The sequence below is a fragment of the Carya illinoinensis genome, chromosome 12 (genome assembly GCF_018687715.1).
Source record: "Carya illinoinensis cultivar Pawnee chromosome 12, C.illinoinensisPawnee_v1, whole genome shotgun sequence".
NCBI lineage: Eukaryota > Viridiplantae > Streptophyta > Magnoliopsida > Fagales > Juglandaceae > Carya > Carya illinoinensis.
The window spans coordinates 11,435,437-11,457,025 of NC_056763.1; the positions used below are offsets into that span (position 1 = coordinate 11,435,437).

Consider the following 21,589-nt stretch of genomic DNA (forward strand, 5'->3'; position numbering starts at 1 on the left):
TGCTGTAAAAAAATAATTAAAAACTTAAATACAAATTATAATGATTAAATTACATAAATTACAAAACCAAAGAGTAGTAATTGGCAAATTGCACAATGAAAAACACAATAATCAATATGACAATATAAATTAAAATTGAGAAAGCCACTACTAATCAGTATCATTAGCTTTTATCTTCAAAATAATACATCCAAAAATAGATTAAAAAAAATAGTATGAAATGGTCAACAATCTTTTCTCCAAATCATTCATCCGATATGGATCAAATGATTAAATATACTAATATAGTACCTAAGTAGCATCACTACAACACATGAACACAGCTCCTCATCCATGTAAAACTCTCAGTCATCTGCAATTATGCTAGGGTTCACAACTAGATCTACAAAATCATAAAAAATTAGAAGTTAAATAATTAAAATATTAAAATTATTTAAATTATCATTTAAAAGCATATAAAGTTACCTAATTCAAGCCTCTAGCTCTCGAGATCAATGGTATCTAGTCCAATGGGTGTTTCACTTAGCTAGTTCTATGTGCAAACAAGAGCCTCCATGGTTGTCGATATTAATGAATTCTGATAAGCATCCAACACACAATCTCCAGTGCTAACTACGGACTTAGAAGCAACCGTAGTGATAGGAATGGCTAGCACATCTCACCTAATTAGGAAAGAATAGGAAACTTGGTGAAATTAACCTTCCACCAAGTCAATAAATGAAATGCATCACTAGATGCCTAGAAATCTTCCATAAAATAATGTTCAACCTCAAACCTACACTGTATAATATTCCTTGATGCATGGATTTGATGATACTACTGCACTAGTGGTGATGAAATATCTGCATGTTTGTCATCTAATGAAGATATTGAGTTGGTCGGGTGTGACGAGCTATGGCTACCACTTGCGGCTGAAGACTAACCACTATTTTTGTAGAGGCTATATAAGCCATCAATATCATTTCTTAGTTCTCTAATAAACTCTTTAGCCTTCTCTTCCCTGAGGACATCCCTAATACAAAATTCTTTAATTTCCAACTTATATCGAAGGTCAAGGATCGCAGCCAGAAATAATAACCTACTCAATATTCTCCCAATATTTATCATATTTAGATTTCATCCTCATAGCCATAGCAAATAACAATCACATAGTATTAGCACGAATATGTAACAAGTGGCCATGAAGCCCCGAGAGCTTGTCGAAGTACAAGTTAGTAGTAGTATATTTGGAGCTAGATATCCGTATAGTTTTTTTTTTTTTTTTATACGAGAGTCATATATTGACATATATTAGATCAAGGTTTGGATACAAAAAGGAATAGTATCAAAAGAGACGATACTATCATTGATGCTTAGAGCATCTTGACATAATGCATGAGCTAAGGAGTTACAAGCTCTCCTTACATGCTTAATTGACCAGTTGGTGAAAGAGTCTAGGATTGACTTTGTGTGCCTTAATAGAATGCCCACATAAGAGTCTATTTCTTCTGATGACTTGAGACTATTGACAACTTGCAATGAGTCTCATTCCAGAATCACATTTTGCTAGCCGAGGGACTTGAGGAATGTAGCTGCTTGAAAAACTGCATAGGCTTCAGCAAGTAAAGGGTCAGGGAATATGTTGTCGTTCATTCTCAGTGAAGCTCTCACTTTACCTTCCCAGTCACAGATTATGACCCCAACCCCCACCTTGTTGTTTATCTTGTCCAAACCAGCATCCTAGTTAAGCTTGAGTTTACCTTGAGGAGGAGCTTCCCAATGTGTGGAGTCAGTAGTGACAACAGGGCCTCTCCTTTCTGATTGTATAGTCTGATTGATGTCTTCCATGAGGCGCTTGGTTGCTTGAATGATTGAGCTTGGGTGGGCCATGATGTTTCTAAAACTGAATCATTTCTTCTTTTCCAAATCTTCCAAGCTGTGAGGGTGAATTCTATGATCTCTTCTTCTTCCCGGTTCTCCATGAGGTGTTCCATAAGAAGTTTAAAAGACTGGAAATGCATGCTTGTCTTCTGAATCTTTCTCACACTCATATTCCAGATGTCTGGAGCTGAGAAGCAGTTCCATAAGGCATGTTCAGTGGTTTTTGGGAGTAGTTTGCATATGGGGCAGAAGGCATCCTTAATAACCTTCCTTTGATGTAGTTTTGCTTTGGTTGGGATAGCATCTAGGCAGGTCCTCCAAAGGAAAGTCTTGGCTGCATTTGGGATCTTAAGTTGCCATAGCTTGGTCCAGGCCATAGGTTTAGTTGAGGGCTCAGAGGCTTGGCCGTATTCCTTTTGGTCTATCTCTGATTGCAGGTAGTATGCTGATTTGACAGTAAAAACACCTGAGGGGGTACATCTCCAGATTAGTTTGTCAGGTGTTGGGAAAGGGCTCAAGGGAATCCTGCTAACAAGGTCAGCTTCTGTTTTGTTGAGGAGGGCATTGATCAGAGGTATATTCCATGTATGAGTTGACTTGTCGATCATCATGGAGACTTTGGAATTGATAGGAAGGAATCTGAGTGAGCTTTGAGGTTTGTAGGTTGAAGGCTGGGGGAGCCATCTGTCTTTCCAAATCTCCACTGTTTCTCCATCTCCTACACGCCATATGAGACCTTCTTGGAGGAGGTGTTTTGTAGAAATAAAACTTTTCCATAGGAAGGAAGAGTTTTGGCCTCTCTTAGCATTGAGAAAAGAATTTTTCCTGAAGTATTTCTCCTTAAGAACTCTGGTTGCCAGTGAACTTGGATTAGAGGTGATCCTCCAACACTATTTTTCAAGAAGAGCACAGTTGAAGTTTTCAAAATCCCTCAACCCCAAACCACCTGTTTTCTTTGACTTACTCATTTGATTCCATCCTACCCAGTGGATCTTGCTTTCTTGAGCCTGCTGACCCCAGTAGAAGGACCTAACATGTTTGTTTAGCTCCTTTAACAGTTGTTTTGGAAGCATAAAAATCCCCATGCTATAGGTTGGTATGGCCTAGATTACTGATTTGATTAAGATCTCTTTTCCTGCTTGAGAAAGGAGCTTTGCTTTACAGCTACTCAGTTTGGCTTGCACTCTATCAAGGATTCCTTTGAGAGACTTGGATCTACACCTTCCTACCAGTGCTGGCAAGCCGAGGTATTTTTCATAAGATTTTGTCCCCCTGATCCCAGCAATACTTTTGACTATATCCCTGGTTTGTGCACTTGTGTTCTTGCTAAAAAAAATTGAGGCCTTTTCCTTGTTAAGCCTTTGACCCGATACCTTCTCATAAGAATCCAAGAGGTGGTAAAGTTGGCTCCATTCAATAGAGTTGGCTTTGCAAAATAGGAGAGAATCATCTGCAAAAAACAGGTGGTTTATGTGCAGGTGGTGTTTTCTGATAGGTAAACTTGAGATCATCCTCTTTTCCTTAGCTTTGTTCAAAAGGCAGCTGAGAGCTTCTGTGCATATATGAAAAGGTAAGGGGAAAGAGGATCCCCTTGCCTTATGCCTCGAGAGGGATAGAAAAAATCATGAGATTCTCCATTTACAATGATAGAGTAAGAGAGTGTGGTAACATATTTCATGATAAGGTCAATCCAAGCTACTATGAACCCCATTTTTGCCATGACAGATTTTAGGAAATTCCATTCTATCCTATCATAAACTTTGCTCATATCTAACTTCAGGGCCATGTACCTATCTCTTCTTGTAGATCTAGCCTGTGTGTAAGGCCTCAAAAGCAACAATTATGTTATCCGTGATTAGTCTTCTAGGCACAAAGGTTGTTTGTGTGGGGGATATGATGCTAGGCAGGATTCTTTTTAGCCTGTTTGCCAAGGTCTTTGCAATGATTTTGTAATGGACATTGCATAGATTTATTGGCCTAAAGTCTGTGACTGAAGTTGGGTTCATTTTCTTGGGTGTAAGGGCTATAAAAGTTTCATTGATTTTGTCCTCCCATTGCTCACCATTCAAAACTTCAAGAGTGGCCTTACAGACTTGGTTACCAATTGTTGTCCAACCATCAGGGCCTGGGGAGCCAATAGGATTCATGCTAAGGATGGCTTCCCTTACTTCTACTTAATGAAAAGGTCGATAGGCTAGCATTCATTTCCTCAGTTACCACCTATTTCATTGGAGTTAAACATTCTTCTATGCCTGTTGGATGAGAGGTTGAGAAGAGGGTCTTGAAATAATCTTGGAAGACTTGACATATGGAGAGGTAATCCTGTACTTCTTGGCTTGACCCTAAGTGAATTTTGTTTATTGTGTTTGTCTTTTTCCTCTGGCTAGAACATTTGTGAAAATACTTGGTGTTGCGATCCCCATCCTCTAGCCAGGCTTGTTTTGCTCTCTATTGCTGTTTAAGGTTTTCTGCATCCATAAGGTCATTTAGTTCCTTTTGAATCAATTTGATTTCCTCATGAAGGTCCCCCTTATTTTCTCTTTTTACTTGGTTCATTAGCGCATTCTTCTCCTTTGTAAGAGTTCCCTGACCCCTATGTGTGCTCCTGCTCCATGACTTTAGTTCAGTTTGACAGCAAGAAAGCCCTTCTAGAGTATTGAATAGGTTGTTTGAGGACCTGTGGAGGATTGCCAGACTTTCTTAATTATTTCCTCACACACTTTCCTGCCTGGTCCAAGCTGACTCAAATCTAAATATTCTTCTCCTCTTACTGGTAAGGATTTGGCCTGTTTTCTGGACTAGTATGGGACTGTGATTAGATTGAGAGCAATCCAAGTGAGTTATAGTATAATTGCCAATTAAGTTGATCCATAGGGTATTGCCACAAGCCCTATCGAGTCTTTCCTTTGTGAAATGCCTGCCTTCCCTGTTGTTGGTCCAAGTGAATCTGTTACCACTAAACTCCAAATCAAAAAGATTGCAGAAAGTGAGAGCCTCTCTGAACTTCACCATTTGGCCATATGGTCTATTATAGGCCCCATACTTCTCTTTGTGGTGAGTGATCTCATTGAAATCACCAAGGCACATCCAAGGGGTGTTTGAGTTTGGTTTACGGGCCTTAAGGAGTTCCCAACTTTCATGTCTCTTAGCTATAACTGGATGGCCATAGAAACCTGTAACTTACCACTTTTTAGGTTCAATGGGAAATTTAATCAATGATGAGATGTGCCAAGTAGTGTAGTTTTGGATCTCAGCAGTTACAGGGTTATTCCATAATAGAGCCAGACCCCCACTCCTTCCTCTGCTGTCCACACAGAAACAGTTTTCAAACCCCATCTTCAATCTAATTCTTTCAATTTTCACACTATCACACTTGGTTTCAGAGAGAAATACCAAGTTGGGCTGCTTAGTCTTCACCAAGAGGTGGAGTTCATGAACTGTACGAGAGTTCCCAAGCCCTCGACAGTTCCAGCTCATACAATTCTTTTATTGAAGTGGGGCTACACAGCAGCCTCCACCCTACTAGCTTGATTTATGCTCTGGTCAAGCTTGAGCTGTTGTTTTTGTTTCTTGTTGGCAAGGGCTACACGGGTGCTAACCCTTTCTCTGAGGGGTCTCTTCCCATTTGATGGGAAAGGAGGGTCACTTATCATGTTAGTGACATTAGAGAGAAGTAAAGGTAGGTCTCTTGCCTTCCTCTTCCAGGATTTGCATTTCACAGGTTTAGTAGGTTCATTTTCTTTGTTACCCTCGACACATTCTAATGGAGGGGTATTTAGCTTGTGTTATAAAGGATTCATTGTAGTTGAGGTCTCATTAGACAACATAGCCATGCCTTTCGGGAGTAGGGATATAGGATTCAGTTGGCTTTCCTTTTTTGAGGGATGTCAGAGTCTTTATGAGAGTTGTCTTTTCTTTCTGTAGAGGATCCTTGCAAGTTGCTCTTCCTTAGATCTTTGGCTGTCTGAGAGTAGCCAAAGTCAGATAATAGCTGGTCATCCCTAGCCTCACGTGGTGGGTTGACTTCCTTAAAACCTGCTTCTTCTGCCATATTAGGTTCCTCAATTGCTGGCTTTGATGTTGATATACCCTCCCCATACCGTGGACTGTTACCTCCTTCCTCCTCCATGTGTCGTTGCTAGGCGGAGCTATGGTGGTCCTGATCCATAATACCACCGTATTTTTTCAGAAAGACATCTCTTGGAGAGAAAGGGCTGGCTCTCAGCCATTGTCCATATTGAGTTCTAGTTATATTCTCTGAATCCCTTTGTAGACAGCTCCCATTATCGTGCATGAAAATATCACATTTAAAACAAAACATGGGGAGACATTCATACTTGAAAGGTAGCCAGTATTGTTTCTTTCCAAACTTGAGAAACCACCCTCTGGGGATAGGCTTTTTAACTTTCACTTCAGCTTTGACTCTTAAGAAACTACCTCATCCGTATCCCTCGGTATCTACCTCAACTTCAAGGATCTTTCCAACTCCAGACCCCACAAGCATGCCTGTATCCTTGTTCATTCCAGCGAATGGAAGATTATGAATTTGGAACTAGAAAGGTTCATGATGGAACTGGACTTTTGAGAGAGTTAAGGCACCCTTGAATTCTTTTAAGCAGACTAGGTGACGGTCAAAAGACCATGGCCTACCCTTCAGTACCTTCTATTCATCTAAAACTAGCTGTAATTCAATGAGGAACTGGTTGGTGCCCAAATCTTTGAACGTAACCCATCCCTCGATTTTCCACATCTTTGACATAGTTCCTTTGAAAGCTTCCTTGTTGGCTGTTCTGTCATTAAGGATCATGGCAAGGAGACAGAGTTCTCCTTTAGTATTAGTTAAGGAAACTGCTTCTTCATAGAGAATGATCTCTTCTTGTTCTTCTTCCGTCAGCTTCAGGGATTCCCAACATCTTGTTAATGCTTCTGCCATTGTTACACCCCTACAAGCCTTTGCCTTAGAGACCAAAACCAGCACTGTCAATAGACAAGCCTGGGAGAAAACCTCACCCTACGTAGAGGAGAGGACCCAAAATTAGCCTTTGGCACCTTTTTAGATATTCGTATAGTTATATCATAAAACAACTTCCAAAAATCAACAAAATACTTAACATTGTCCCAATCAACTGTGTGACGCCCCCATTTTCCACGTACGGATACGTGGAAATTGAAGCGTCAGAATGATGACAACACGGGTCACAGATCCCATCGCCAAGTGCCAAGTGTGTGTACATGTAATAAGTGTACCATGAAAACACGCAGCGGATAATAACAGTCTTATAACTAAGTACCAGAATTTTTTTGTTTAAATACAAACTCATTTAAAGTACACATAATAAAATATTAAAAGTCTCAAAACTCGTTTCAAACCAAATTACAAGACATACAACTAGTAGAGATAATTTTTGACATAAACAACTCTAAATCAAAACTCTGGCGGAGCCGCCTCCTCGGGCTCAGCCTCCTCCTCCTCTTCAACATCTGCATCAAAATCTATGGTACCAAAAATGGTACCGCAGGTAAGTAATAATCCAAACATCACAAGATAAAATATATTAAGCTCAACAATATGCATGAAAAGATGTCAAATGCACATATCCCATAAATCCACATTTTTTCCACGCACGCCAAAAATTCCATTTTGGCCCAAAACATATCCTTTAAAACCAGTCTTTGCCATTATCCCAGATAATGGCCCAAACCAAGGAAACCACCATTTTCCTAGAAAATGGATCACAATAACCTCAAACAAAACCTCGCCATTTTCCCAGAAAATTGCCAGTATATCCAGTAGCCAAAACCAGTTCCAATTTATTGCATGCACCATGATCTCCCCTAGGGATCATTCACACACTCTGGCTCCTATGCCACACCGCAGGTAACGACTATGTATGTGATACCTAAAAGAGCGATGCCCAGTCTCGCGTCTAGCGCATACCTGGACCAGGCCATCCTCTAGTCCCCGCCATCCTAGAGACCACGGAGTCGACATAATAGCGTTACCGTATCGTGCGATCCAGTCATCGCCCAGCAACAACCCAGGGGATGTCACTTAGTATTATCCACTCCCGAATAACCAGAGGAGCTCCACCGAGATAATACCTCATCCCGGCTTGGGGTCATAATACACACGCACTCGAAAATCCATTTACACAAATAAAACCAGTTTTTCTCAATTTAATACATGCACATGAATGCACCATGCAATGCACACCTCAAGACACAATTCATCCAACAAATAACAATATCAACAATAACAAACAACTCCGTCCTCAAATCTATCAGACTCCCGACTCCTCGGACTCATTTCAGAATTAACCAACCAGTCAATGAATTTATTCTAAAAGCAATAATATATTTAAATCTAAAATAGAATTTAGAAAATATTTACAACGCTATATACTAATTTTTGAAGGATCAAGGAGCTACAAACGGCGGAGAAAAAGCAACGTAACAGTGTAAAATACACTGTGACCGTGGGTTGTAAAATACCCACTTTTGAACGAGGACAAACCAAGACTTAGGATTGATAGGGAATGGCCTAGAGGTATTTATGAAACTAATAGAACTGAGAATGGGCCGTGGGTGGTGGAGGAAATGGCGGTGGAAGCAACAAACGACAAAACGAAGATGAGCTCATGGGAGCTGCTCCAGCAACAGATCGGGGCTGGAAAAGGGTGACTTAGGACGGCAAGAGGTAGCTGATGATGTGGTAAAGAAATGGTGGCTTGGAGGAGCTTGTGGCAGCTAACGGTGGCTTGGATGGAGGTGAAATTTGGTGGGGAGGTGCGCCGACTGGAGGGGAAGATTTCTGGGTGGGTGGTGTTGACTACGTCGCCGGCGAGCAGCGGTGCTGGGCAGTGGAAGAAACGGACGGAAATGGAGGGGAGAGAGAGAGAGAGAGAGAGAGAGAGAGAGAGAGAGAGAGAGAGAGAGAGAGAGAGAGAGTGTGTGTGTCGCACACACAGGAGAAAACCGGAGAAGAAAGAAGAAGAAAAAGAAAAGAAAAGAAAAAGAAAAGAGAAAAAAAAAATAAAAGATGGGGAAAAGAAATGAGGTCCAATCCTCACTTCTGGAGTCCAGAAACTAATCCGACGAAAATAACTTTAAAAGCTATAAAACGAATAAAATAATTTAAACATCACATCAAGCTAAAATATAATAAATAACTAGTAAAAACTAACCACATAATTTTAAATCCAAAAACAAACTAAAATAAATTATACAGCAATTTAAATTCAAAACGATAATAATATTAAGAAAGCTCTACAAAACAAATATCACAACTAAATAAATCTAACTAAAATACGATAATTTAAAATAAAATAACTAATATTTTAATTAAATTAAAATACTCCTTCATTGAAAATACACGTAAAAACAGGGTATCACAAACTGTGTCCGGTGCACCAAGCCCCCCTCCCCCTACTAACTTCAGCAAAGCATACCTCAGGCCCCCATCCTCAACCTCCATCTACTCGAACACTCTTTAGTACTTCTACACCATATCCAATATCATGTATGTTGAGTTCTATGGAGTAGGAATATCCAAGCACGTACAACATATTAGAATTTGGGATGTGAATTTGTTCGGCAATCACCTTAAACTTGCCAAGCTTTGGGGGCAAGCCCTCACATATCTCACAAGGTTGCAGAATTTGGTAATGGGATCATCAACCTTCTTAAACCCTCAACAACTGTGAGGTTGATGATATGAGCACAACATCAAACATGGATAAACTCATGCCCACAAATGATATCCTCTTTTGTAATTGTATTCCAGTTGAACCACTCAATTCCAGTGCCAATGGCACTGTCATTATCAACTGTAATACAAAAGACTTTTCTAATTCCTCAATCCTTCATACAGTCATCCATTACTGCCTCAATGGATGAACCCTTGTGATCAACAATTTCTTTCAAACCAATAATCTATTTCTGCAGCGTCCACTCACTGTCTACAAAGTGGGTTTTGATACACATGTAGCTGACATTCTGTATGAACATCCATGTATCAGTTGTAAATGGCACTCTCTAGCCAGTGGTAATAAACATCTCCTTGAATTTCGCCTCCTCATTTGCATGCCTCTTCATCCCTTTGGGTTCTTTTAGGAGTTTTGTAGCCATTTTTAGCCCAGGTTGTTTTCATTTTTTGGTTCTAATGGATTCAAAATGACAAGTGACAATTCATGTTTCAACTTCACCTGGATTGTCTCTATGGCATTATACTAATTCACTGAAACCCATTATCTTTTTGTGTTTTTGGTGTGTATACAAATGTTTATAGCGAAAAGGGAAACATGTGACTGTAAGAATTAATAGTATTTCCAAAGCAAAAGGGATTTAACATAGAAAACAAAAGAGGAAACTCATACAGGCAGGTAGAGAGTTAGTTGAATAATAAAATGCAAATAAAAGAGTAGGTGCAATTGCTACGTCTCAGAAAATTTTCAATCCAAAGATTCCAAACATTCTCTTTTCAAATCTCATCAAACTAAACACTACTGAGTTGTTTGTTAATGGTTTGAAGAGGTACTATGGGATGTTGCTACAGTGGTTGAACCTTTTTTCTATTTGGAGTAAGCATGATTTCACCTTTTAATGCAAATCTCTTGGTCCATAGACTCTAAAGTAGTGTGATTTTCTTTATTCATTACTTTGTCTCAAATATGAACATGAACATTGAACAACTTCCTAAATATAACTAACACACAGTAACTAATGTTGCTTTACCATATACTTTCTGAGGCTGTTTCATTTTATGGTGTTGCTTTACCATGTACTTTCATATGCATAATAACATTAGGGTCAAAATTGAAGAATTTGCTGTTTGCACCATGCACATGTGAGCTAAATGCCAGAATATACATACAAAATTCCAAACCAACAATAAGAAAATGTAAGATAATTCACTTTCTTGTCTAGCATGAGAAATGGAAACCTATAATTTTATAATTGGCAATCCCCAAAATTTGGCCTATAAGTTTATTTCACTTTGCTCTTTGTAATATGTATGTGTGTGTGTGTAGTTGTTAAGATTTAGAATAACATGGAAGAGGGAAGCTTTATGGCATAAATTCACATAAAGAAGACCTCAATGAACTTTCACACAAGAAGACCTACCTAGTACATAAATTCACATTTCTATATTTCCATACTTTCAAGCAAGTTAAGCAACCCAACATTTAACAATTTTATTTTCACAAACACCTTCCCTACATTCATCACAGTTTCATTTTCACAAACACCAGTTTTCAAGTTTCTAGATCTGATAAAATCTATTATCAAAAGTTTTAGTCATGTAACAAAACCTCAATGAACTTTCACAAAGACATGCTAACAACACTCTATAAAATGGTCGGACCAAGATATGTCCATTAACTTGGTCAAAAACTCTAAAATATAATATACTCTCTAGTTTAACACCCATAATGACATTTCTATGGTTGAAAATACTTTTGACGAATCAAATGATCATGAAATGAAACAAATACTTACAAATGGTCGAAACTCACCACGTAAAAAGACCTAGAAATCTGTCTGAGATAGCTCTTTAGGGTTTCTCTCTAAGAATGGAGTGAAGAAGTGATGAAATGAAGTAAAGTGTGCTTTCATGACTTTATATCTCTGGAAGGAGAAGGTATGGGCTTGAATGACCCGTAATTGAAGGTACTTAAGTCACATAAAGTGAATAATAGTGAGCGGCAAAGACTGCCTGCTACTGCCGTGAGGTATGGAGGGTAATGAGGTGGATTTTTCCTTCACATCAGACACTATTAGGTGCAATAGAGGGTGGGAGATAGTTTGCCATGTGATGGAGGAAACTTCTTCAAGACAATTTACCAAGGTGGCCAAATTCGTGAGCCTTGGTGGGCTTCAACCAAGTGGGCTTCAATTTAGGGTTTAAAGGGGGTTTGGTTAGGGTTTGGGATGCTATTAAACCCAAATCCAAGTTTTTTGGTCCAATCAAATTTCTAAGGTTTAAAATGTTAAATAATGACATCATAATAAGAATTTGAAGAATTAATAGAATGTGAAAGTGATTTAATCAAGTGATTAAACACAATGCCAGAAATCGGATCAAAAAGGTTTTGGAGGCCAACTTTAGGGTTTTGGTTTCAACCATGCTTTCGGGGTTTCAATTGGGTTCCAACCATTTAGGATTTCATTAGGTTTTAAACCCTCTTTTTCTGGCATAAAATGATTGATCAGATGAAAAAAAAAATAGGGTTTTGCTTAAGTGGCATGATCTCACAACCTGGTTTCCTTGACAAATCCGTCTAACAGTTCCTCATGGTGCCAAGTGTCTAATACTAGTCACCAAGTGCTACTAAGATCTTGTCATGTGTCCAAATAAAACTTCTCTAACCTAATTTGGACATTCCATACCATGATTTTGATCAAAATACTGCTATGTGCTACTATTGAGGTTACTATTCACTCCAAGAAAGTGAAAAATAAACTTTACACTGTAAAATCCTAAATATTCACATGAACCTAACAGTGCAATTTTTTTTTTATCGAAATTCAACCCTAAAATGTCTCAAAAAAAGCAAAACGCATTTTCAAATAAGCAGATAGTCCTAAAATTGAAAATGGGATTATTGCGCCATAAAATTCTAAATAATCAACTGAGTCTAATGATGCAGACCATATCACATTCTGGCACTTCTAACTAGCTCAAATAAATAAAATCATGCTTCTGACACTATAGTGAGTGGTAATACTGACTATGCTGACAGACTAAAATCTGTACAATTGGTCGATTTGTGAAAACTTACAGGGTTTTCACTAAATTCCTAAAACCTATAGAAATTTCACCATTGAATTTCTAGCGGCTTATTACAGGATAAGATTATTAGATATCCTTTCTGACTCATTTTAGACTTCGGTTATATGGTAAGGATTTTTTTTAATCATTCTCTATCATATTGCAAGATGACAGAGATAGACTGCGAAACATGATACGCATACTTGGTCCTCTAACTTTCCTCAAGAGGGTTTCAGTAGTGGCTTGAGTCTTACTACTACATTTAGAGGACATGACCCATCAAGTTGCCTTGTCTTTTCATTGTAGAACTTCTCTGGATGTGACCATTCAAATGGAATGGGGCTTCTCCGTGCTGTACTGCCACTTTTTTTAGAAGTTTTGTATACTTCCAAAAAGCTCTCTCACCTACCTAGTCTCCCTTAGACTGCTTAACGCCTTGGCAAGTAACTCATTGTCTTGTTATCATTGACTCCCACAACTCCTTGTTTTTGTCTTCTCTGTAAGTGGCCTATTCATGCTTTCCTTTAGTGGAATGACACATTTATCTCTACTCTGCTTTGGGACATGTTAGCTGAGCATTTGTAAGGTATCTACTTGCCCATGGGCTAGATTGGCTGCACTTTGCAATGCCTATTGCTAATTTCGTTAAACCACTGGAGTATTTCCTTTATTTGTCATCTACTCAACTCCAAGAATGGTCTATACCCTTTCACGCCAGGCAGTTCCTCACATCCTCCCCACCTTATAAAGAACTTCATCCTCAAAAATTGGTAGGCTTTCCCTTGCTCAGTCCTCACAAGGGAGGTGAGTTCAGACAGGGGACTCGTTGATGCCTCTGGTTGCTGTCGATTGCAAATGAGGCTTTCCCACAATTGTGTCAATGGGTTGACCTTCAATGTTAGCCATTGGTTGTGATCTCTCATATTCTAGCCTTCAGGCCAGGTTCAACTTCACAGGATATTGGTGAATCTTCACCCTTGCTCTCATCTTGATCATCACTTTCAAGCATCATCCTTTTTCGTTTTCGATGTGTCACACTTGTGCTAATGTGATCCAGCAATTTAGATATTAGATTCCTGGCCCTCTAAGTCCTTTCTTCATCTTGAAGGCATTCTGCCTCCATCTATTGTTGTTTGGCCTCTCTCTCCCCTTCTCACATCGTTGTTCGATGGTGCACGATTTCAGGTGGCATGGCGGCCTCCTAGTAGTTCTTGTAACAGCAAGCCAAAAATTTAATTTATGAATTTCTTTAGACTTTAGGATCATCATGAAAACCCCAGAAAGATCTCATGAATCTAGCAATCCAGTAGAATTGAATCTGATAGCATAGTTAGTTTCTAGCCCACTTAGGTGTCAGAAAAGTGATTTTATATATTTGAGGTACTTAGGAATATGAAAATGAGAAACGGTCTATGCCATTACTCTCAGATGAATCTTTAGGATTTTATGACCCAATAAAATTATTTTTATTTTTCGAACCACAGCTGTTCGAAAATGCATTTTGATTTGTTTGAGGGATGTAGGAGTTGAATTTTGTAAAGGAAATTACACTCTTAGTTTCTTAGGATTATTTATGATTTTATGATCAAATTTATTTTTATCATTTTCGGAGTGAATAGTGACTCCTATGTAAGCGCCATGTAGTATGAACTCCAGTTTTTTTCAGATCAAAGTGTGAAATGTCGAAATCAATATAGAGAAGTTTTATTTGAATACTTGGCAAGGTCATAGCCACACTTGGTAAATAGTATAGAATACTTGACACCAAGACGAACGATGAGAAGGAAATGTGAAAGAAATGAAGGAAAAATAAAACTTTGTGATCATGTAACCTAAGCCAAACAATATGCCATCCAACCATTCAGTTTGTGACAAGCCAAATAGAGTTTCAACCTTAGTGGAACCCCAAGTACTTGGAATCCAATTGAAACCCTAAATGCCTTGTGGAAACCAAAACCCTAAATGGTTTCCCAAATCCTAAATGAAGCTGGTTTTAGTAATGTTTAATCACTTGATTAAATCATTTTTGCATATTATTAACCATTAAAATTCATGTTCTTACACCACTATCCAGTCTTTTATACCATAGTATTTTCACTAGGCCAAGGAATATTGGTTTTAGGCTTGACAAAAATCGAAACCCCAAACTAAACTCTATTGAAATCCCAAATGAAGCCTAATTGATTTAGGCCCATTAAGGCCCACCAAATTGTGCCACCTATGCATGGCTTCTTAGTGAAGTTTCTCAACTACCACAAGTGTACTTCCAATGCCTATATCAGCCCCAAATAGTTGTTTATGGGAAGGCAAAAATCCACCTCACCATCTCCCCAACACACGTTAGCAACAAGGCACAAAACCTTATGCCATGGACCTTGGTTTGGTTGACAATCCATCACTAAAAGGTCACCCTCACATCTCCTCTCAACCCCTCCAGCAATATAAGAGCCTTCCATGGCCATTCCCTTTGTCTTTTGTTACTTTTGAAACACTTTCTTAGAGAGAATTCAAGGAGAAGTTATAGATAGATTTTTTGGCCTTTCTTGCTTGAATTTTTTTAAACCTTTGTAGGCAAATTCTCGTGAAGCTCTCTTCACATACATTATTCTTCTTTGAGTCTAGTTTCCATTGATATATTTTTTTTATAGAGTTTTGATAAGTGAAAATCTGTTTAAGCATGCAAAAGTCATATTGGGCGATAAACTGAATAGTGTGTGATTCTTTGATTTGTTTAATGATGTTTTTGACAAGATCTTGGTATTATATTTTTATGGTTTAGAGTTAACATATTAACATGCAAGTTTTATTTAAATTTGTTGCATATTGGGACATTTTTCTAAGAGTTTTGCATGATATGAGAAAGTTAGAAACTTGAGGTAGAAAAATAGTTTCTATTTTGAATAAGCTTGGATCTTTTGTTATGAAAACATGCTCCTATGGTCTTGAAATTCACATATGTTATTCTTAGGACTTTGATATATATGTTAGGAATTTATTTGAAACTTTATAGTTGTGATCTTGGGGGAATGGATTTTTATGCATGTTGAGGTTCGGTTGAAACACAAACTTGAGTCTCATGGGTTGTGTTGTATTTCTATGCAATGTTTGCCATGTGATCATGAGTTAAATACTTAGATCAATCTTAGAACTTGAATATGAAGCATATGATGTTGTTGGTTGACATTTTGGGATTTTTGACTCGTTTGTTCAAGTATGATATTTTTTAGAATTGATTTATGGTTATGTTAAGAATATGCTTTTAAATTTTTGGAGTTCTTGAAGTTGATTTGAAAAAGGATAGACCAAGAACATCAAAATTTGTTCTTTATGGTCAAAATCTAGACTAGATACTTTGGCATGAAGGAATTATGTCTTCTTTTATTTGTTAATGTCCTAGCATGACATGTTCATGCCTAGTTATTTTATTTCTATGTCAAGTCATGTTACTTTCAAGTCATATCACACATGTGCAAGTCCATGTCACGAAGCATACACGTCTTATTACTATTATGTATGCCTATTTATACTGTTGGTTACTTAGGAGCTTTATTTGCTAATATTTTGTAAATCTTACTATGGTGGTCCCAACTACCATTCCCCCTGAAATGGTAGACAATGTGTCAGAAAGCAAAAGACTGGCAAACCCCCAGCTTGACAACGTCGAATAGACTGAGAATGAACCTCAAGGAGATCAGAGAGATGATTCTTTGACTTTTAGATATCGTTTTGGAACTGATAGCAAAGCTGCACGAGCAGCTTGGCACTTAGTTTAGATTTATATTTATCTATAACTAATAAGCTACAACCAGTACTATGCTTGTTTGTTACAAATTGGTTAGAACCATGATGTGGCTTTTGGTTTTGTGAATATTTATAAAAATATGTCTATGTTTTGGGATTAGCATTATGGTACATTATATATTGTTCAAAAAAGTTGTGTTTGTTGCGTTTATTGCATAAAGTGTATACTAGATACATTGTATCCTTAACTGTCATGAAATGGGATATGTAACTTTATGTTGTATATCCCAACGCTTCAAGTTTTGTCAAATCCTAATATTTGGGGGCATCTCAACTACAAAGTCGGGTTGACATTTCAGTGCAAGCTTTTCAATCTCAAAAGTTCTAGACTATGAATTTGTCGCTTTCTTGAGAGAGGCGAGTCCTTGCACGCAGTTGATCCATGCGAGTCCCCTCACCCATTGGGATTCCTCTTGGACCAAAATTTCTAATACTAGAATTGTCACATCCTTGAGATAGAGAAATCAAAATATGTGCATCGCTTCGAGGGTAAGCTCCTCTAGAAGATTGTAGAAGGAAGGAAGGAAGAGAGAGAGAGAGAGAGAGAGGAGAGAGAGAGAGGCAATAGAAATTTGTATAAACATGAGGAAGTAATGATTCAATAATATGAAAGATGGCATGCTTAAGTCTTATATGTAACTACCAACGTTGTAATTCTTAGTGGTTTTTTTTTTTTTTTCTAGAAAATTCTTGTTGCTAGTTTTTGTATTTCAAATTAATTAATCTTGTAGTGCTACTATGCCATCCAAGTTTGTCCATTTGGTATGCCCCTTATGCAAGTTGCACTTTTTTTCTCTCGGACCTGCATATATATCTCTAGATCACTCTAATATCTTTATTGCTTCCCTCAACTTTGCAATACAAAAAAAGTTAATCTTCCTAGACCTGCATATATATCTCTATTGCTAGTTAAAGTTAATCTATATGCAATTATCTAAAATTAATTAATCTAAAAATTAATTAATTAAGAAATAGGGATATGAAAGATGACAAATTTTTTTTTCCCGGACCTGCAAGTAGCACACCAGGTCTTATATGTGACTACCAAAGTTAAACAATGGATGTTAGTTGGGCTCATGATTCTAGCCTAACTTAATTAGTATGTGTGTAAATCAATCTAGTCCAGTCTAGAAAGATGATGGACCGAAACCATCATTTTCCCATATCAGACAAATCATCCATAGTGAACTGGACCAATCAGTTAGTTATTGGTCTAATCGGTCCATATCAATCTGGGCCTGTTTCAAATGAAGCCCCAATGTATATAAAAAAAGCCCGTAATGTATATTTTCAGCCCATTAGTATAAAAAAAATTTAAAAAAAAAAAGCCCACAATATTTATAATTTTCAATAATACAACTATCTAATTTTATTTGAACATTCTTTACTTAAAAATAGCCTAAAAAAAGTTGTTCAAATTATCAAAATTGATAATTATATATTATTTAATTGATATTAGTTAATTAATAATTATATATTTAACGTTTTATATTGTCAATAGTCATAGGTTAGATGAAAAATTATATAATTAACTTATATAACTACTATATAAAATAATATATATAATTTATAAAAAAATATTTAAAAATCTATATTTGTACTTTGGTCAGTCCAAGATAAAAAAAAGCCCTAGCTTGAAATTGGACCGAAATCCATTCAATCGGCCTACAAATGGAGGACCGTACCAAAACCGACCAATCAAGTTTTTGATTTGGTCCGGTCAGTTTTTCCTATCCAAACGGAAAATTTTACACCTCGTTGTCGATAAGATGAAAAATAAGTCCAAGTTGGGCTCAAAGCTCTAGTCAAGCTCGAGCAGAGTTTGAGTTGAGCTTAAATAATAACCCCCGGTTCGGCTTGATACAAGTGTATTTTTCTACTAGGAAAGGTAATCTTATTAATCAAACATTAAAAGAAGAGATATAAGCTATAAGGTTGTATGTTCATGCGATTTCTCTTATTTGGTCGAGCACTACTATTAGTACGGAAAGGGCTGCTTAATAGGCAAGTGAGGTTGGTCGTTCCTCTCATACAAAATCTTTCTTTGTATAGAACAAACAGATAAAGGATATGCCCACAATTAGAACAAAAAGATAAGGAGATGGCAACATTTCTCTAATGTAAATGTCAAAAGACAAAATTAAACATATGACTAAAAGAAAAAAATAATGGATTTGAAGATACATTAGTTACCCAACTTACAATTAAAGTAGTACTGCATATTTAGCATCATCAAATCTTATAACATTTCAAGTGCAATAAACTCCCTGAAGTACTTTAATTCGCCTATAACATATAAGAAGGTTTTGATAATTACCAGTCCAAGATTCACACAAACAGCAATAATAAAAACAATACTAGATTAAGTTTTTCATGAGTTTCTTGCATTTAGAAGTTTTAGATTAGCCTTGTTATTAATTAGAACATTATGCATGGCTATGGAAAGGAGTCCAAAAAGAGAGATATCTCATCCACTTCTTCTAGATCCTCTTCTTCTTCTTCATTCCTTCTCTTGTGATTAACCATGTTATAACCCCCATCCGCACTTCCACGATTGCTGCTAGAAGAAGATTGAAAATCCATCAACCCCCCGAGCTTCCTCTTCTTATAGTTAGCTTTAAAACAAGCTTGCCTAAGCCGCTTCGTATTGTCCTCAAGTTGCATATCTGGAATTTCCTCCAACAGCTTCTTCTCCCTCTCTAATATCTCTATCGCGTCCCTCAACTTTGCTTCACTCTCTTCTCCTTCCTCTTTACCCAACACCTGCATATATATCGATCTCAAACGCTCAGAAAATTCTTATATACATATATGTAGGTTTTATCAACAGAGCAGATTCATTGCTTTGATTACACACACACACACACACACACACACACACAGAGAGAGAGAGAGAGAGAGAGAGAGAGAGATGAAACCTGTACATTGTTGATTAGGGTTTGGAGGCTCATCAGCTTCCGATGGGGCCACCTACGAATACCCAACTCTCGACATCTTTTCTTCAAAAGTGTCAAACCCACGTTAAGCTGTTTCGCTGCCTGCGTTATTGGCATGTAGAAGTACTGAGAAATGGTTTCCCTGGATAGAAGTCTAGAACTGCTGCATCCCTCTTCTCTGTACGTCTTCATCTTCCCCTGATCTTCCCTCGGTCCATTATTGCCTTTTTTATCATTGTTACGCAACAGTAAATTAGCCTGGTTCTCCGGCTCAAGCTTAGGACCTGTCTCATTCCAAACTCCATACCGACTACCATAACCGCAAAAAAAATCATCTGCATTAATTGAAGACTGAAACCATTCAAGTTCAAAACTCGGACGAATAAGCAAGGGATGTGTAAGCATTGACATTTGTACATGGTTTGGATCACCTTGCATTACGCTTATGGCTGGTTCAAGGTCCAAGGATGCAAACAGAGGGTCGGTAGGGAAGCTCTCCATCAAAGGACTGGCATCCATAAAGCTCTCTTGTATCGGCAATTCATATTGCCAATCCATTGGAGAATACCAGCTAAAATATAATATACTCAAATAAAGAAGGGAAGTAATTATAAAGCAGCACAAAACTTTCTGAAATTTTATTACAATCTGAATAAAAAAGGAAAGAACTACAGAAGTAGAAGAAGAAAACCAACAATAATATTAATAAACCGAACCCTGATATTACCTCAAGTCTAATGAAGGCATTTGGCTAGGAAAGAGGTATGGATCGTCATCTCTGTAACCCATTTCATGCTTAGGCCACAGACCATTCAGAGTCTGACTACCCATTTTGTAGAGAAAGATAACGAAGAAGATGATTTATGTGGAAGACAGGAGGGAGGGAATGGATTTTCTTGTTTTCAGGTGTGAGAGTAATGGCATGAGTACGCAAATATATATGAATGGAGGCCGCCAGAAGCATATATATTGCGAGCGTATTAATGGCCAATTATGAACCGAAAACCAAGATTAAATCGGGGAACGTGCGCCGGCCATGCATGAATGAGTGACCGTCTGGTGCATGTGTACGTGAGTTACAAAGTGTGAAATAAATGATCCATACATGCATGGATGACCATCAAATTATAACCTTTCTTTGTAATCTTTTGCCTTTTTTTCCCTCAGAAAGAAAATCAAGATAATTAGTTTCAATTTGGATTTCTGCTAAACAATAATCAAAATATAAAGCATATATGTAATTAGGATCTAGGCTTCAATTGACGTCCCAACTCACCACTTTTGATTATACGTTAATTTATCTTTTCCACTGGATTAAACCACCATATAATATGTAAGTATTCCAAGAGGACTTCTAGAGCCTGCATGCCTGCCACGTTTATTCTTTGTTAAAGAACATAATCACTAGGAAATATACATATATACTGCAAGCGTGAGTACACACACAGAGGTTAATCTTTTGAGGCAGCAAAAACTTGGAATCTTCAAAATGATTATCTCCCAGCCGACTTTTCCTGATCGTCTTCAATTATTACACTTCCATAATGTATATCCACGATTAAAGATTTCGATTTTTTTTCTTCTTTTAACTTCTCTGTATCCGTGGGTCGAGAAAGATATAAGATCATTAGGACTCAGTGTGTACGTAACGTACGAATTGTTCAATTAATCATTCTTTATCATTTCATTAGATGATCAGTAGTAAAAGAAAACTGATCAGTAGGGGAGTTACAGTACTTCAAAATATTCTCATCCCAAATTTACTTATATTTGTTTCTCCTCAATGCCAATTATCATCAATGGCGGATGATTAACAAGTATCGTTTTAATATTTGCTTTAAAAGACTATAATTATCAGATTTAAATGATGGAAAAAATACGGAAAAGAGTAAGCTATATGGATCAGACCATCGGTGACAGTACCTAATTAGCAGCCATCTCAGAGTTTGAAGGCATCACAGTGGAGCTAATGCCGAGGCAACGGGGGAGCTATCCAGAATTATCTTTTAGTGGGTTCAAAAGTTAATTAAAATAACTAAGAAACAAACTTATAATGCTATATTATATCTTTATAGAAAATTTCTTGCTTTCATACAAAAACTCATTATAATAATTATATATCTAGTTTTCATATATATTCTGAGAAAATGTTGCATGATTTCCTCATCATTAATGCAATAAAAAACATCTACTTCAATATATGTAACCAAACAATCTTCGT

At 37.4% G+C, this 21,589-nt stretch overlaps 1 protein-coding gene across 1 annotated transcript; it reads right to left on the minus strand.

Moving 5' to 3' along the window:
- Positions 1-18,868: 18,868 nt before the first annotated feature.
- On the minus strand, positions 18,869-20,199 carry LOC122289253 (protein RKD1-like). The gene is made up of 4 exons (XM_043096230.1): positions 20,096-20,199; positions 19,800-19,939; positions 19,351-19,703; positions 18,869-19,195 (listed from the first exon to the last, which is right to left on the minus strand). The coding sequence occupies exons 1-4, from the start codon at positions 20,197-20,199 to the stop codon at positions 18,869-18,871; spliced, it is 924 nt and encodes a 307-aa protein (XP_042952164.1).
- Positions 20,200-21,589: the final 1,390 nt, after the last annotated feature.

What these genes read in the sequence shown, in the direction of transcription:
- LOC122289253 (XM_043096230.1), bottom strand. Translation starts at nt 20,199, where the DNA reads ATGGGTAGTCAGACTCTGAATGGTCTGTGGCCTAAGCATGAAATGGGT. An exon ending in AGCCATAAGCGTAATGCAAG is followed by an intron (nt 19,704 to 19,799) that starts GTGATCCAAACC and finishes CAATTAATGCAG; the next exon opens with ATGATTTTTTTTGCGGTTAT. An exon ending in CCCTAATCAACAATGTACAG is followed by an intron (nt 19,196 to 19,350) that starts GTTTCATCTCTC and finishes ATATATATGCAG; the next exon opens with GTGTTGGGTAAAGAGGAAGG.